The 17,447-nt window shown below is 45.5% G+C and overlaps 1 protein-coding gene across 1 annotated transcript; it reads left to right on the forward strand.

Moving 5' to 3' along the window:
- The first annotated feature begins 671 nt into the window (after positions 1 to 671).
- SPMIP5 (sperm microtubule inner protein 5) lies at positions 672 to 9,748 on the forward strand. Its single transcript, XM_012774879.3, has 7 exons — positions 672 to 753; positions 2,532 to 2,597; positions 5,221 to 5,439; positions 6,901 to 7,087; positions 7,635 to 7,732; positions 7,855 to 8,023; positions 9,270 to 9,748. The coding sequence occupies exons 1-7, from the start codon at positions 735 to 737 to the stop codon at positions 9,442 to 9,444; spliced, it is 933 nt and encodes a 310-aa protein (XP_012630333.1). The 5' UTR covers positions 672 to 734; the 3' UTR covers positions 9,445 to 9,748.
- The last annotated feature ends 7,699 nt before the right edge of the window (positions 9,749 to 17,447 follow it).

A 17,447-nucleotide genomic window follows, 5' to 3' on the forward strand; every position in this document is an offset into this window, starting at 1 on the left:
CAGAAGTTCAATTTCTAGGACAGCAGAGGTAGGAAAGGCTGGGAGGTGCAGCAAACCACACGTCCGCTGGGAAGCTGTGCCCGGGCCAGCCGTTTGTAAAGGCAAACTTGAGTTCTCCACCTGGTTTAAGGATGATGAGAAAGGCGTTAAGACTCGCCTTCCCCAGGCAGCCCTTCAGTTTGGTGCCCTGCCCCGGCCACCTGAAAATCCGGCCTCTAATCATGGGAGATGGAAAGAGGGACGGGGGTTGCCAGGTCCGGAGACCACCACGGCGGGCAGCAGGGCCTCGCCTCCTCCCCGGGCCATTTCCCGCGGCCGCCCGGCCTCCCACAGCCCTGACTTTTGGCCCTGCTCAGACGCCCCCGTTTCCCCCCAAGGCCTCCGGCTTCCAGGCGGCGGCCAGGCCCCGACGCCCCAGTCTACACCGGCAAGATGGCGGCTTCGGCCCAGCGCTTTGCGAGCCCCTGAGCCCCGCTGCGGGGACACGGCAGGGCACGGGGGGCAGCTTCGAGGCCAAATGCCCATTTTCACATCGGGGGCCGGGCTGAGCTGGGGTACGTGCGCGAACTCACCCTGTTCACCCACCGCTCCCCGTTCCCGGTGGGGGGCAGGGAAGGAACGGGGTGGGGCGTTCCCGCTCCCTCCCCCGCGGGGTGAGCGCACAAAGGCCTGGCAGGAGGTGGAGGCCGGGAGGCTGGCACAGAGGCTGGGGTGGGCAGGAGGCCCCACCAGGCATGATCCAGGCCGGCCCAGGTGAGCGCTAGGGAGCGGGAAGGGGTCCTGTTCTGGCTTTCTAGCCCCCTCCTGGTCCCTCCCTCAGGACACCTCCTCCAGGAAGATTTTAGAGGTCATTTGTTCATATCCCCTTTTACTCTAGAACCGTCTTGGCCTTATTTTTCCTCATCTATGCAATGGGGACTCCAGTAGAAACTAACTCTTAGGGAAGCTGTGGGGATTAAACAAGAACCGTTCTGCTTCAGCCATGTGGGCACAGCCAGTGTTCTATAAATACCTGTTGCCTTTTTTAATCCTCTTCTGGAAATGGGTATAATAATAGCATTTTTGTCATGGGGCTGTTGAGAGGATTAAATAAGTTAACACATACATGTAAAGCTTTCAGAACAATTCTTGGGAAGCAGGTGGTCTGGATGTGTTGGATGTGGATTCAGAGCCAGGTCTGTGACTGCAGGACCAGCGTCTGCTCTCAGGAGCCAGGCACCTGAGATCAGGGTCCGAGATCAGTGGCCTAGACATGGTGCAGTCCTCACCGCTGTCAGCCTGATGGGGGCTGAACTGTCTTAACAATTCACATCATTACTGACTAACCCATGACTGTGGCCCTCCCCTCCACCCTGAATTTCCTTCTCCTGGCCTCCAGGGCATCACTTTAAGGAGATGAACTAGCTTGGCAGGGTAGGAAGTGGCAAGGCCATGGCCCATTTGGGGGGACTACCGGTGATGCCCAAAGAGGGAAGGGGTTTTGCTCCAGAAACAGCATCTACATAAACTCACGCTTCAGTGGACGCCCCCCCCCACACACACACACTCTGCTCACTCACCTAGGACTCTATGTTAGTCTTTTGGGACTTCCTGACCCCTTCAAGCAGAATTTAATTCTTTGTTGTGCAGTGCCTTCTTGGATATTTACCAGCATCCTGGCCACTAGACACCAGTAGCATCCCATTCCCCAGATGTGACAATCAAAAATGTCTCCAGATATTCCAGGGGTGAGATTGGGGACTGGCAAAAATCACCTGGGCAAAGAAAGGGCTCCGGAGGTGTGAGTGCCTTGTCTCTCCCCTGCCCCAAGATTCATTGTCCTTACATGGGGGCTCCTGGGCCTTGTGCATCTTTATATTGCCAACCTCTGTTACATTCCATGGCCATAGTATGTGTATAGTTCATAATTGTTGGATGGAAGGATGGATGGATGGATGGATGGATGGAAGGTTGGATGGAGGGGAGAGGGTCTCCATGGGAAGGTAGACACTGGTGGAACCAGATTATTGATTCATAACTGAAGCCAGCCACATCCACTGGCTTTGGGTAAGATGGTGGTGCTGCCTCTGTCCCAACCCCTGACAAGTCATTCTTCCACTTCCCAGGGCTTGCACACACATGTAGTAAGTACTTGAGGCAGGGACTTTTTTTTTTTTTTTTGAGACAGAGTCTTGCTTTGTTGCCCAGGCTAGAGTGAGTGCCATGGCGTCAGCCTAGCTCACAGCAACCTCAAACTCCTGGGCTCCAGCGATCCTTCTGCCTCAGCCTCCCGAGTAGCTGGGACTACAGGCATGCGCCACCATGCCCAGCTAATTTTTTACATATATATATCAGTTGGCCAATTAATTTCTTTCTATTTATAGTAGAGACGGGGTCTCGCTCTTGCTCAGGCTGGTTTTGAACTCCTGACCTTGAGCAATCCGCCCGCCTCGGCCTCCCAAGAGCTAGGATTACAGGCGTGAGCCACCACGCTCGGCCAAGGTAGGGACTTTTGATGATAACATTTCATTCCTCCTTCCCTTCATTAACAGAGAGAGGAACCATGGAATCTTCCAAGACCTTCATGAGAAAGCTGCCAGTCACACCAGGCTACAGTGGTAAGTATGGATGGCATGTATAGCCATGCCTGGCAGGAAAACCCTGGTCTTGGTCTCTGTCCCTACCTTGGGTCACTATCTGGCCCACTGGGACAGTATAGGTGCTCTAGCTTTTTTTGTTTTCTTTTTTTTAAGAGACAGGTTCTTGCTCTGTTGCCTAGGCTAGAGTGCAGTGGCACAATCATAGCTCACTGCAGCTTGAACTCATAGACTCAAGATCTTGATTCTCCCTGCCTCAGCCTCTGTAGTAGCTGGGACTATAGGCATGCACCACCAGAACCCACTGATTTTTAAAAAGTTTTTGTAGAGACAGCATCTTGCTGTGTTTCCTAGGCTGGTCTCAAACTCCTGGCCTCAAGCAGTCCTCCTTCCTTGGCCTCCCAAAGTGTAGGAATTACAGGCATGAGCCATTGCTCTTGGCAGTTCTAGCTTTTAAGACACACATTGAGAGCACTCTATTCCTGAAGATGGCTGATAGTCAGGTTCTATAAATGGAGAGAGAGAACTTAGGCCAGATCTCCCAGGACATGGCCTAGTATGCAGGAAGCACTTAATGCCTATTGAATGAATTTGGACTAGGATAGACAGTGCAATGAGGACAGATACATGAATGAGGGGGGCCCTGTCTTTCCCAAGTTGGGCTTTCTCAAGTCTCCCAAAAAGGTCATTCTTATGCTCCCATTCCTTCTTGTGTCTCCTAAAGGGAGGGTGGCCCACTGCCCTGGTTTGCCAGGTGCTGTCTTGGTTTTAGCACTGAAAGTTCTGCATCCAGGAAACCCCTCAGTCCTTGGCAAGCCAGGACAACTAGTTGCCCTACCTAGAGACTCTTTCTACTTAGGCTTCTGGGCAACCGAGAACTTACTAAGTCACATCCCTGTGGGTGACAAACTCAGAGGTCCTCTTAGGCCCTCAGCTGTCCCACACAGCTATTCTCAGGAGGGGTGGTGCTTGGGGAATATGCCAAGGCTGCCCAGCCTCACCCTGGTCCTACTGGCTGGTTAAGAGAACAGGCTTTGGGTTCAAACTGAGATTCAAATCTGCTTGACTACCACCTGTAAGTGACTTACCTCTCTATAGTAAATAAAAGTTTGATAAAATGGATATGTTAATTTCTAGGACTGCTGTAGTAAGTTACCACAAACTGGGTGGTTTAAAGACAACAGAAATGTACTGGAGGCTGGAAGGCTGAAATCAAGGTGTCTTGAAGGTTCTAGGGGAGGATCCTACCTTTACCTCTTCCAGTTTCTGGAGGCCCCAGTGTTCTTGGCTTGTGGCAGCATCTCTCCAGTTGCTGTCTCCATCTTCACATGCCTTTTCTCCTGTGGCTCTATGACTCCAATCCACCTCTTCTTTCACTTATAAGGACACCAGTCATTGGATTTAGGACCCATCCTAAATCCAGGACGATCTCATTTCTAGATCCTTTACTTAATTACATCTGCAAAGACCCCATTTCTAGATAAGAGCACATTCCCAGGTATCGGGTTAGGATTTGAAGATCTCTGTTTGGGGATATAGTTCAATCACTACATGGGATATCAAAAGATTGTTGTGAGGATTAAAGGAGCTAGCACACATAACCTAGTTTAAATGCCTTAGTCCTTAGCAAGACACTTGTATTCCCAATTCCTATGTGCGCAGGTATATATACACTGAGATAAAATCTGTGCAGATCAAAGCAGGCCCTGATGGCAGGGAAACCACTATGGCAGGAACCCTGGGATTCTGTGGTCTCACCATGACATTAGGGGAGACTTGCTGGTTCGTGGAGGACTTCCGGCGCTGTCAAGATCAGTCTAGTAATCAGATTCTTCCAGAGGTAGCTTATTGTAGGGTAGGGGGATTGGGGTTGCTTTTTTCAACTTTGTAGCCAAGTTTTGTTTTCCTAGGGGCAAAGTCAAAAATGTTGGGCTTCAATAATGAGAGCCACTTATTTATTTGCAGTTTAAAACCAAGTTCTTAACCAGTTTTGCTCATTTGTTCTTCAAAAAAATGGTTTTATTGTGACAATATTATAGTACTTAGGATTCAGCATCCAGTTTAAATAAATAGCTGTGTGTTTTACCCACACTAATTGTAATGATTATATGTTATTTTGTGGGAAATGGTGAAAAATTGTTCTGGGGGTGGGTCTTGCAGATAATGAATTTACCTTTTTGTGTAATAGGTCTCTGCTTTTAATAAGCCTGCAATTTCCTGATGGTCCAGCAAGAAAGATCCCAAATTGCATTTGGGAAGTGTTGAGGAAAATAAGCTTTCTCTCTAAAAAGATGAATAATTTCAATTACTCCTCAGACTATCATTTTGTCCCATTAAATGCTTTCCCCGTTTGCCGTTCGGGCTGACGTCAGGGGCTTTGCCATCAAAGAATATTACTGTCATCGCCTTTATTGAAATGGGCCTTCCCTCCACAGTTCCAAGGTCATTTTTTGTGGCCCTGGGAGGGCCCAGCCACAATGGAAACAATGGCGCTGCTTGTATTAATGGCCTTTGGAGAAATGGCAGTGCTGCTGGCTGAGGAAGAGGGGCCAAGTGGTGGGCTGAAATTCTGGGCAGTCTAGGCAGGCTCTAAATTCCTTGCTGGCTGCCTTGCTGAAGGCTGCGATCCCATCGGCTCTTGCAGGCTTTGTGCCGTTCCTTAGCTGCCAGGGAACCGCCAAGGAAGATGACATGGGCCACTGTCTGAAAACCTTCCAGGAGAACACCCAGCGCTATAAAGACCAGCTGGAGGAATTTCGCTGCTCTGTGGCCACCGCCCCGAAACTGAAGCCTGTCAACTCCGAGAACACGGTCCTGCGGGCGCTGCACCAGTACTACCGGCAGTACCACCCCATGGTCCTGGGTACCGGCTGCCTAAACCCTCTTCCCCTCACCTCTCACCCCAAGTGCAGATCCTCCCAGGCCAGCTGAGCTGCCACAGAGCCCTTAGAATCCAGCACAGTTCCAAATCCCCAGGAGTCAGCATGAAATGGAAAGGCTCCATTTTTCAAAATGAGAAAGATCCATTTCCCGGGGACAGGGGCCCTGTCCTGGTCAGGGAAGAAGGGTGCTGATCTGAGAACTAAGAGACCCTAGGCAAGTCACAGTTAGTTTTCAGGCATCAGTAACAAATAATTACCATAATTTGGTTGCTTTCTCTGTGCCAGGCACCATCATTTTACTAACCACTCACAATAACCCTATGGGCTCAAGACTGTTACTCCCATCTCGAGGGAGTGAGGCTTCCAGAGGTAGTGTCACCTGGCTGAGGTCCGAGTACGGACTCTGAAGTCAGACCTGGGTTTGAATCCAGCTCTTCCAGGTGCTAGCTGGGTGGGAAGGGGTGTCCTATTGAATAACAATTGATGACATGATTATATAATGATAATAATCACAACAATGATTTGACCTATATCATTTATAAGGGTCTAAAGGCTTGTAGGAAAAGTGACAGATTGAATGCCTTTATTGTTATTACTATCATTATTATTGTTTGGGGGCTTTTCAAGAATGCATGATAATTAACATGTTTGCTGTGCTTTAAGATTTTCCAAGCGTTACTCCAAGCAATAGCAAGGATGTTTGCCAAAGAGTTCGGATATAGCCCAGCCCTGTGACTACTGCTGTGGATCTAGGGCAGCTTGCTTCACCTCTCTGGGTTCCAGTTTCTTCATCTATGGCAGGGAAGGATGGACTAGGTGCTTCCTAGATGCTTTCCGGCTCTGAAGGTCTGGGACTCAGTGGCCTAATTAGGCTCTTACACAAGTGGAGGTGGCATCTGGGGCAGTGAAGCCCCAGCCAGAGTCAGAGCCAGGACTGGGAGGTCAGTTCCTGTGCTGAGTCTGATATGCTTTCTCCAAACCTGGATGCATCTCTTGATTTCCTCCCTTACGTAAACTGTCACAGATTCGGACTCTGTGACTCACAGAGGGATATCTGAAGCTTTGTCATTAACCTGGGAAATAAGCAGGATCTGTTTAAGACCAAGGACCTGGGGATCAGACAGAGGCAGGTTTGAATACTGGCCCTGCCCCTTCCTGGCTATGTGACTTCTTCAAGGTCTTAGCCTCCTCCTTCATACAGTGGAGGTCATAAGGGTTCCAACCTCTTAGGGTTTGTGAGAGAATTAAATGAGATACTGCCTGCAAAGCCCCTACCAAGGTGCTTGGCACGGAGAATCAACCGGTGAGTGGTGGCTGCCCTTAGTACGTCCACAGGCCGAGGGCTCACCCTAGGTTAAGTGTTGAGGTGCCATCTAATTCAAGAGCCCTGCCCACTGTGTGGCTTTCCAAAGCCTTCAGGAAGCATGATGTCTTTTTCACAGAATGCAAATACTTAAAGAAACCTCTCCAGGAGCCCCCGATCCCTGGCTGGGGGGGCTACCTGCCGAGAGCCAGGGTCACTGAACTTGGCTGTGCCACAAGGTATACGGTCATGGCCAAAAACTGCTACAAGGACTTCCTGGACCTCATAGAGCGGGCTGAGAGAGCGCGTCTGAAACCATATGAGGAGTAAGTCTGGCTTGGGTCCTAATCCCGGGCACAAGATCAAGGGAGAAAAGCAGACCTGGGCAGGGCTTTACCAGATGTCCCCATCCCAGTACTGTGACTGTTTCTGTGTTTGATTTGTCGTAGAGAAAGTGCCTGAGGTGTAGTTGCAGGGCCTTCCCCGGAGGCAGCCACCCTCCACGCCCCACCTGTGCTCAGCATTGCCCAGTAGCCCTGCTTGGGGTCTCTGCGGGTTTGCAGGGAGGGTTGGGAGTAAACACCCGCAGGGCTCCCCATCCTGGCAGCAGCCTGATGCCCGAGGGTGCTAAGTGGGTGAGAAGGCAGGGGACACCAGGGCACTGCGTAGGATGGCTCTTGTGGCCTCAGTTTTCTATTCTGCAAAATGGGGATGATGATCTTTACCTTCAGGATAAATTGTAAGGATTAGAAATAAGCATAGCCATGTTCACACAGAAATAAGCATAGCCATGTTCACCTGCATATATTATATAAATTCTTATATTTATTCTCAATAAAAGGAGTAACTGTATGACTTCTGTTCTTAATTTAGAACATATGGAGTTACCTCCACACAACCTTCTGCTCCTTCTCCAAGAGTTTTGCCACATGAAGAGCTGCTGCCAGTATATCCAGATTTCTCTGTTCCAGGTAAGGAAGGATTCTTTCTTTCCTTCTTACTGTTTTTTTAAAAAGGGATGAGATGTTTGTGATGGCCTCTCTGCTTAGTGGTGCTGCTTGCCTATGACTTAAGTGGATGGTTTCTATTTCAGATGGAAGCTGCCCTGGTCTTGAAAGACCCCTAGGAGAGGACCCCAGATCTCTGACGATGTGTGGCTGTACTCAGAGGCCAAATTTGCCATCCTACAGGAAGATTTATCTAGAGCCACTCTGTTCAGCAAAGCATGCAGAGGCTAGAAACCCAGAATCTCCCAAGGAGAGGTGAACCTTAAGGGGAGGTTAAAAAACCTGCCATTCTTGCATCCAAATCAGTCCCTCACCCCCACCCCAAAGGGCAATAAGGAAATTTAATAACAAGAATTCTTTAGGCTGGGCGTGATGGCTCATGCCTGTAATCCTAGCTCTCTGGGAGGCCAAGGTGGGCGGATCGTTTGAGCGCAGGAGTTCAAAACCAACCTGAGCAAGAGCGAGACCCCATCTCTACTATAAATAGAAAAATTAATCGGCCAACTAATATATATAGAAAAAATTAGCCGGGCATGGTGGTGCATGCCTGTAGTCCCAGCTACTTGGGAGGCTGAGGCAGAAGGATTGCTTGAGCCCAGGAGTTTGAGGTTGCTGTGAGCTAGGCTGACGCCAGGGCACTCACTCTAACCTGGGCAACAAAGTGAGACACTCTCTCTCTCTCAAAAAAAAAAAAAAAAAAAAAAAAAAAGAATTTTTTAACTACTGCCTGTATCCTGAGCTGTTGGCAATAGCATGTCATTAATGACAAAGACCTTTTATTATCATGTGGAATACAGAAGCTACTTCCCAGCATGCTACAGGTTTTTGAGCAGTATTTTTCTAGGTTATATTGACTTTGAGCCAGGGTGTTGGGGAGGGGGCGCATCTGTTCTTTTCATTGAAGACCTAGTTCAGCCCTCTAACTAGGTAGTCCTGGGTCCTGGCGTGGCATGTCCCCAACACTGGCACAGATGCCATGCCTTCCCCAGCCCTGATTTTTTCAAATCCCAGTCTGTGGGGTTTGGGGGGAGGTGGCTGGCAGATACCAGCTGCATTAATTTGCCAGGGCTGCTTTAATGAAGTACCACAAACAGGGTGGCTTAAGACAATAGCAATTTATCGTTTCACAGTTGTGGAGACTGGAAATCCAAAATTGGGTGTTTGCAGGGCCACGCCTCTCGGAAGCCTGTAGGGGAATCCTTCCTCGCCCCTTCTTAGCCTATGATGGTTTTCGGCAACTTCGGCATTTCTTGCTGCATAGCTTTAATCTCCCTGTGAGTCTCTCTGCCTTCACGTGGCCATCTTCTTACAAAGACAATAGTGGCAGTGGATTAGGAGTCACCCTAATCCAGTCACCTCATCTTAGCTAGTGACACCTGTAATAACCCTATTTCGAAATATATCACATTCTGAGCTACTGGGGACTAGAACTTTAATGTATCTCTTTTGAGGGACACAGTTGAGCCCACGATGCTGGATAACATCCTCTTGCCACTGACAGGCACTCTGACCTCCCTGGGCAGCCATCAGCTCCCAGAAGAAATCAAAAGCCGTTCCTGGGACAACCAGGCTGTTGGCATCAGGAAGCTCAAAGATGTGCCCAGCTGAAAGATGCAGCAAGCTCCTCCTGCGATTTTTTCCCAAGGCAAGAATTTTACCTGGGCTCCCAAGGGTAGAAACCAGGAGATGGGAGAACTTTGATGAGAAAAAAGTTACATCTTTGTTTTCATTAACCTCCAAGTGGAATTTAGTATTTCCTTCATTTATGAATGTAAGCAACAGACTACAGCATCACCTGTCACTCAGCCCGATAGTCATCGCAGATCTTTTCATATCATGTGACAGTTGTTTCAAACAGCTTAAAACAATGTTAAAGCTCATCACTACTTTACAATCATAGTAGTTATTAGGGCTACTATAACTACTCTCTAACATTGTTATTCAATATATGAATAAAGAAACAAATGGTTATTTTATAAATTTGGTCTTTATAATATTTTGATAATATTTTAATGTAGTTTTGTTTGTAATCTTCTCTATTTTACTTTATATGTTTGAAAACATTTTGAGAAGAGGTCCACAGGTTTCACCAGATAGCCAGAGGGTTCCTAGCATAGAATTGGTTGAGAACCCTTGTCCAGAGAAACAATCGAGGATGTATGTAAAGGTGATTGTCATACAAAACAAAACAATGACCCCATCCCTACTGGATTTGAGATTACAGCAAATCTCATGATTAAAAAATAATGTGGGCCAGGCACGATGGCTCACACCTGTAATCCTAGCACTCTGGGAGGCCGAGGTGGGCGGATTGCTTGAGGTCAGGAGTTCGAAACCAACCTGAGCAAGAGTGAGACCCTGTCTCTACTTTAAATAGAAAGAAATTAATTGATTAACTAATATATATAAAAAAATTAGCCGGGCATGGTAGCGCATACCTGTAGTCCCAGCTACTCGGGAGGCTGAGGCAGAAGGATTGCTTGAGCCCAGGAGTTAGAGCTTGCTGTGAGCTGGGCTGATGACATGGCACTCACTCTAGCCTGGGCAACAAAGCGAGACTGTCTTAAAAAAAAAAAAAAAAAAAAAGTTATGTGATGGAAGAATACTTTTGTGAAAAAATATTAGGATACAGTATGTGGAAAAGGTCCTAAAAACTATACAATAGTAACCTATGTGTATCTCTCACTCTCTCTCTCTCTCTCTCTCTCTCTCTCTCACACACACAATAATCCTGTTTTTTGTTAAACAAAGCAGGGAGTGCTAACCCCCTGGATGTTGGTGCTATTGGTCATTTTTATTTTCTTATTTGTGCATTTTCCAATTTTCCACAGCCAATAGGCATTGTTTTCGTAATCAGAAAAAAGTGTCATTTACAAAATCCTTATTTGAATTGGCTAAAAGATATTTTAGTATTTTAGAGATTATGTATTTAAAGACAAAAGTCACATCTTAATAGAAGCTAGCTGGCATTCTCTTCAAAAGGCTGGGGTAAAACTCACAGAAAAGTCAGGGTTTCTTCCAGCATTCTTAAAACCCTGCAAGAGTGATCCACAATCCCAAGAAGGAAACCAGCTAGATCTCTCACCTGTGGGCCAAGTGGCCCAGCCTGCTGCATCTCTGAATGAGCCACATGGAATTCGTGTCTGCCTGGCCCCCTCTCCCTAACCCACAGAGTTAGCAAATGGCTGCTTGCGGCTCAAGATTATTGGGATCTTTGCCCATGAAATTAAGGGGGGTGTGCCAGACTGCAATGATTCCTTGCAACTGTGCTGATCTTACTCTCATCTATGGGATCATATCGTGCATCAATATTTAAGTCATTTACAATTCCTTTTGCACCAACTTCTAAAAAATGGCCTGAGCTATAAAAGTGAAACAAAAACAAGAAACAACCACCTAGTGACAGCAGTAACAAAATTAAATAAAGACAATTATAAAAATTCTTTAATAGTATCTAATTCTTTTACAACTTTATGATTAAGATTACCAAGTTCCATGTGCAAATCTGTAACTCTTTTGTTTAAGCAGTTCTGCACTGTAATTCTTTTCCTTAATCTTTATCCTTTCTGTTTCTCCCTAGCCTATAATTTCTAGAGCGTTGTCTGTTGGCGGGGGAGGTAGAGAGGTGATTTTACTGCTCAGTAAATTATCATTATTAGCACAAGCTGCATCCGTAATGAGCTCATTCTTGCCACTAAAATCAATTTTGTTACCTGATAGACAAAATTCACTGGGCCTTTTGTTGGGATAGTTTGACTCCATGGCAATAAAGTGCTCCTTTAGGGCCACTTTTTTCTCTTTCTGTGCAAGAGTTGACAGTTCTCCCTGAGGTTGGTGTTGGGAGGCATTGCCAAGGTTCTCTGATCCTGCTCCCTGACCCAGAGTGGTGTGACCAGCAGACTCTTAATAGGATCTCAATCACGGCTTTAAGTTAATGCTGCTCAAGCACAGCTGTAAAGTGCATGGGCAGGAGTTAGACTCCTTGAGTTCGTATCTCAGCTTGGCTTTTTTATGGCTGCATGTCTCTAGACACCTTCCTTAACCTCTCTGAACTTCAAATTCCTACTTTGTGAAATGAAGATAATAAAAGCATCTACCCAGTAGTGTGAGTATAAAGATTAAGAGATTAGGCAAGTAAATGTGGCCCACGTGTGCCCAGTAAATATTATCAATTACGTTTACCATTGGGATAAAGGGACCTGGAACACTGGCTATAGGTAATACCTGTTAGCGGTAGGGAGGTGATGTCTCTGAGTCCACACAGTGAGTTACTGGCAGCACAGGCTTCAGAACCCGGAGCTCCTGGCCCCTAAAGAAGTGCTCTATTTAACATAGCATTTTCCCCTTGGGATTCTATCCTGTGAGGCAGACAGAACAGGTATGATCAGTCAACAATGAAAACAGCAACAGCAGCAGCTAATGAGGATAGAGTGCTTGCTTATCTAGACTCTAAGCCCTTACCTGGAATAGATTATTTAATTAGTATAAATAATTCTCATTTTGCAGGTGGGGAAGCTGAGGCACACAGGTTAAGCAGTTTGCTCATGGTCACACAGACAATAAGTGGTGGAGCCAGAAATTGTACCTAGGCAGTCTGAGGCCAGGGAATGCACATTTAATCTTCATGCCATGCTGCCATGTTCCATGGGTCTTCTCGGTGGCCACTGTCACAGCAGCATGCGCTACTTCTGAATGAGTCATGGTTCCAACACTGAATCAATTCAGAAAGAAATCAGATGAGGGAGAAACGGGAGGAACACAAAAGCATAACAAACGTGGCAGAGCCAGTGTGCCAGGGTTAAAGGTGTTCTGGGCTGGGCTTTGGGGTCCTTGAACCTGTTTGTGCCATATAACTGCTGGGTGACCTTGAGCAAGAAACCTAAGTGCTCCAAGCCCCCATTTTTTCTCAGTTATGAAATGGTAACGATGTCTTCTTTGTGAGGTTATTCTGCAGGATTAAATGAAGTACTGAGCACAAAGGGCTTGGCATGGCATTGCGCAGGCATACAACTTGCAGGCCTCTTGTTTCCTCTTTCTTGAAAGTTAAAGGTTGAAAGGTTCAATTAAGGATGGAGACTGGACACCCTCATGTCCTTGCTCTGCTCTGAGGCCTTGCTCATCAGCTCCCTGTCCCACCCAAGAGTTTCAAGAGTTGGGGTCTTGCCTCCTTTCCTGAAGGTCCCCATGTTCCTTAAGTAAATGACCTCTCCTGAAAACATTCAACGTTCCCTTGGTGCCTGGCCTAGGGTGAGCCACCCACGAGTGTGAGCTGTCCTTAGGTGAGGTTGTCACGCAGGCAGAGCCCCCATCCCTCTGCCCTCTCCTTGGCAGCCTCTAGTTTCCAGCTGATGGAGCAGGTATGGGTGGGGGTGGGCAGGGAGGGGGTTACACCAGCCTCCGTCCATACTTGGATTCAAATAGGATTTGCTTGGATACTCCAAAGGCTGAGAAGGAGCATACATCTCACCTCTCCTGACCAGCCTGGGGCACCATCCGAAAGGGGTACCAGGTACTCCATGGCCTGGAGGAACTGGGCACCCAGCCCAACGTCCTTCAGATCTTGCTTCTGATGGGTGTTCTCCTGAAGGTCACAAGAAGGCGGAAGGGCCCAGGCCTCTCTGCCTGGCTATGGATGCTTCTGCTCTCTGTAATCCCAGACCTTGTCTCCAGGGTTTGGGATCTGTCAGCTACAACAGACCCCTCGCCCAATGACAGTTTGCCTGAAATCACTTCCATTTGCTTAAACTCAACCCAATTTTTGTGAGCATTTAAAGTATTTTCAACCTATTTGCCTAAGGGCATTTCTGACAATTTTATAATTTATGAATACATTTATCAAATCTGCAGCTTTGTGAAGGTTGTGGTTGTTTTATTTCCCTTCATTGTTCTTTTGTCCCCTCATTTTATCCATTTATGAACATTTTGAGGATCTTTTAACTAATATGTCCACAAAACCTTTCTATTAGATTTATTGTCATGAATGCAGTATTTTATTAGAGTACTACCTCAGCCCCTTGCCTAGAAGGTACCAACCCCTTTAATAGGACATAAATTACTAAGACCCTTCTTTCTAAGCCAGAGGTTGACAATTCTGTCCATAAAGAGCCAGAGAGTAAATACTTCAGGCTTCATGGGCCATAAGGTCCCTATTGTCACACTATTCAGTTCTACCGTGTAAGCAGGAAAGCAGCTATAGACAATATGTAAACAATGGGTGGCGGCGTTCCAATAAAACTTCATAGACATTTTGATTTCATACAGTTTTCATGTATCAAAAAATATTATCTCTTGAATTGTTAAACCATTTAAAAATGTGAAAACCATTCTTAGCTGATCATACAAAACAGGTGGCCCATTGGCTCTAATTCACCCACCCTTGCTCTAAACCATCAATTAACACAAGAGGATGGAGCTGGCCAGTATCTAGTTATAAGTGATTTATTTTGTAAGCAGCATGGGTCAACCTGTTGAGAGACACCCCCTTGCACGATCTAGAACCAGAATCTCCCGTACAGAACACAGAGAATACAGCCCAAATCCACAGGTGAGAGGGAGGTGGGCAAAGTATGATTTGGAGCTTGTATTAGCCAGGAAAAAGCCTGCAATTGCTTGAGAGAAAAGGTAGAAACAAAGGCCTTATAGAGGCTTTTCATACTCTGCATTAAAGTTAAAATCTAATTTAGACCAAAATGGATGCATAGAAATTAAATGTGCGTGCGTGGCTTTCGTCGCTAAGTTGTATACACAGTAATGATAGCTTTACTAAATTTATTCCCTTGGCTTGAAAATAAAGATGTTTTTTGAAATTTGATTTTGTTGTTTTACAAATTGTTTTAGCTTTGTGAATAGTACAAACTCCATTTCTGATCTGCCTCAAACAAAAATAGAGCATTAAAGTGTTTAAGATTCAATCAAAGGCTTGCTGTGAGCGGCACAATATTAAAATAACGGAAAAATCAATTCAATTTTTATTTTGAACATGATTTTGTCACAAATAGCATTCTAATAGATAACACTGATTATATGGTAGTAAAGGTAATTTATATATACCAAGCGCTACGCCTTTGTCAGAGTCAGCATTAAGGAATTTGACACGTATGCGGGAGAACAATAAATGTCAACTGAAATATACACCAGTTAGATATAAATGGGATGCTGAAATGAGTGATGCTGGCACATGCTATACTTATGAGTAATAATATGCAGTCTAAAGTAGCTTGGGTTTTCAAACAAGAACTCTTTTTATGTTGTCATTTAAAATATCTCATATTTCTGAAGGTCAGAAATAAATGGCACTATTAGCATTAAAAGCTAGTAAAAGAAAAAGTAATTTGTTGTTCATTTAACATAACATTTCATGAAATAGCTTTGTAAAGTATTCATTTTTTTCCCCCTATGGAGGCTGAGAAGACAGGATGAGGATGCCTGATTCTCAACAGAGGGCTTTTTATCACTCCTTTGTTGCTGTTAACATCTTGATTCAGTAAGAACTTTGTGGAATTATGCAGTTTGTGCCTGGGCAGGTTAATGCTATAAAATAAAGATGTCTACACACTTGTGGTCTTGGCTGGCTTCCACAGGTCTACTACCGCCTAGGTCCCAGGTTTGGTCCTCAATAGTAGTGCTATTTGGTGCAGGGATGACAATATGACATTAGGGACATGTGGCAAGAATGTCAGAAACTGACGATGGAGAGAAAGAGGAGGGAGGCTCTTGTGTTTTTTGGGAATAGTGGCAGGTAAGTCAGGATTTGAATCTAAATACAGACATGGGGCACTCTTGGAGGGAGTCAGCCGTAGAAACCCACTCAGTCATCTTTCACCAGCTGCAGATCGTGAACTCCGAAACATTGCAAACCTTGTCCATCTGGGCTCCTGGGCAGCCCTCTCAGCTTCCCTAGAATCAATCAATCAATCTCTCTCCTCCTCCTCCGCTTAAATTTAGATAAAAAATTACAGTGCAAATAAAATAAAATAATATTCCAGCTATTAGCACCTGGAATTACCAAAGATGAACCTTTTATCATGTTTACTTCAAATCTTTTTGTAATGAAAAATAAATATGACATTTCTGGTAACCAGGGGTTCTAAATGGTCTTCTAAGCCATGTTTTGATATTTTGTATGACGCATGTGGTGAGTATTAGTGTTTTGTAAATAAAAATGGATACAAGTAGTAATTTCTGTATCGAAATGATACCTGCCTGACACTTGCTTTTCTCCTCAGTAGGACATTTTGGGGAATCTACCTTTGTTGATACAAATGGATCCTAGTTTATTCTTTTTCATTGCTAAACTTCTATTTTGGGTAATCTGACTGATGTATGTTATTTTGCTGGTTTCATTTGTATTCCCCTGATTACCAGTGAGGTTGAATCTTGAGACATTTGTTATTTAGTTTTCCTCTGTGTAGCTTGCCTGCTCATGTTCTTTGTCCATTTTCCTATTGGGTTATGTTTTTCTTTATGAATTCTGAATACTAATCCTTTGTTGCATCTACATCTAATAGCTTCCTGAAGCTGAGTCTTGTCTTATCTTTTTGGCTTTGATGTCTCTGTTACTCTTAAAGAATAACTCGAGTCAGCTAGCCTTTCCTGCTCATTTAGTGACTGTTTGTTATGTGCCAAGCACTGTAGTACGGGTAGAAGCAGACGAAGCTGGGATTCAAGTCCAGCTTGGCCTCACAGTGGAGTTGAGCACTTAGGCCCTATATCACCCTATGGGATTTTGTACAAATAAAGATAGAAAGTGTCATTATCATCTCTTGGAGGGAAACATATGTGGTGGTTCTCGACCTTGGGTATAAATCTCCTGAAGAGCTTTAAGGAGCTTTAAAAGTACTGGTGTCCTAACCCAGAAATCATAATTGGATACAGCCTAGACCTGGTATTTTCTTCTAAAGCTCCACAGTGACTCTAGCATGTAGCCAGGACTGAGAACTTCTGTCCTATAGTTTGTGGTTTTATTGAGATCTAGAATATCTCAGGTTTCAGACAAGGAGCTATTTCATTGTACAAGTCTAAGATTTTACATATTAAATAGGGCTTTAAGAAAAAGAATTTAGAAATAAATGGAAAGAAAAGGGAAAAAGGAGAATGCAACAAAAATCCCAATATACTGAGCTCAAGCACTTTGGTTTCATTATGGATTAGAGCAGGGGTCCTCAAACTTTTTAAACAAGGGGCCAATTCACTGTCCCTTAGACCATTGGAGGGCCAGATTATAGTTTAAAAAAAACTATGAACAAATTCCTATGCACACTGCACACATCTTATTTTGAAGTAAAAAAACAAACGGGCAAAAACACCTGCATGTGGCCCATGGGCCGTAGTTTGAGGACGCCTGGATTAGAGAGAGGAAGGAGGATTAGAGGGAGGATTAGAGGGAGGATTAGAAGCCTCTCTGTAAAGGGAAGCGAGAGCTCCTTTACCCCCATCTCTGAATCTCAGTGGACAAATCACCTGCAAGCACCAGCCACTGCTGTCACGATGCCACTCCCTCTATCTGTTAGACGAAGCCATTTTTGTATTCTAAGAATCAAACACTGAATAACCCCATAGTGGTCCAACAGGTGCACCCTGCTACTCCACCCTGCCTCGGGCCTTGAAAATGACATCCTCTACCTGGCACCTGCCCATTTACCCACCAGAGGCCCCAGGAATGACTGGGTGGCTCTGCTGG

The sequence above is a fragment of the Microcebus murinus genome, chromosome 14, assembly GCF_040939455.1.
Source record: "Microcebus murinus isolate Inina chromosome 14, M.murinus_Inina_mat1.0, whole genome shotgun sequence".
NCBI lineage: Eukaryota > Metazoa > Chordata > Mammalia > Primates > Cheirogaleidae > Microcebus > Microcebus murinus.

What these genes read in the sequence shown, in the direction of transcription:
- SPMIP5 (XM_012774879.3), top strand. An exon ending in GTACCACCCCATGGTCCTGG is followed by an intron (nt 5,440 to 6,900) that starts GTACCGGCTGCC and finishes TCTTTTTCACAG; the next exon opens with AATGCAAATACTTAAAGAAA. An exon ending in CCAGAATCTCCCAAGGAGAG is followed by an intron (nt 8,024 to 9,269) that starts GTGAACCTTAAG and finishes TGCCACTGACAG; the next exon opens with GCACTCTGACCTCCCTGGGC.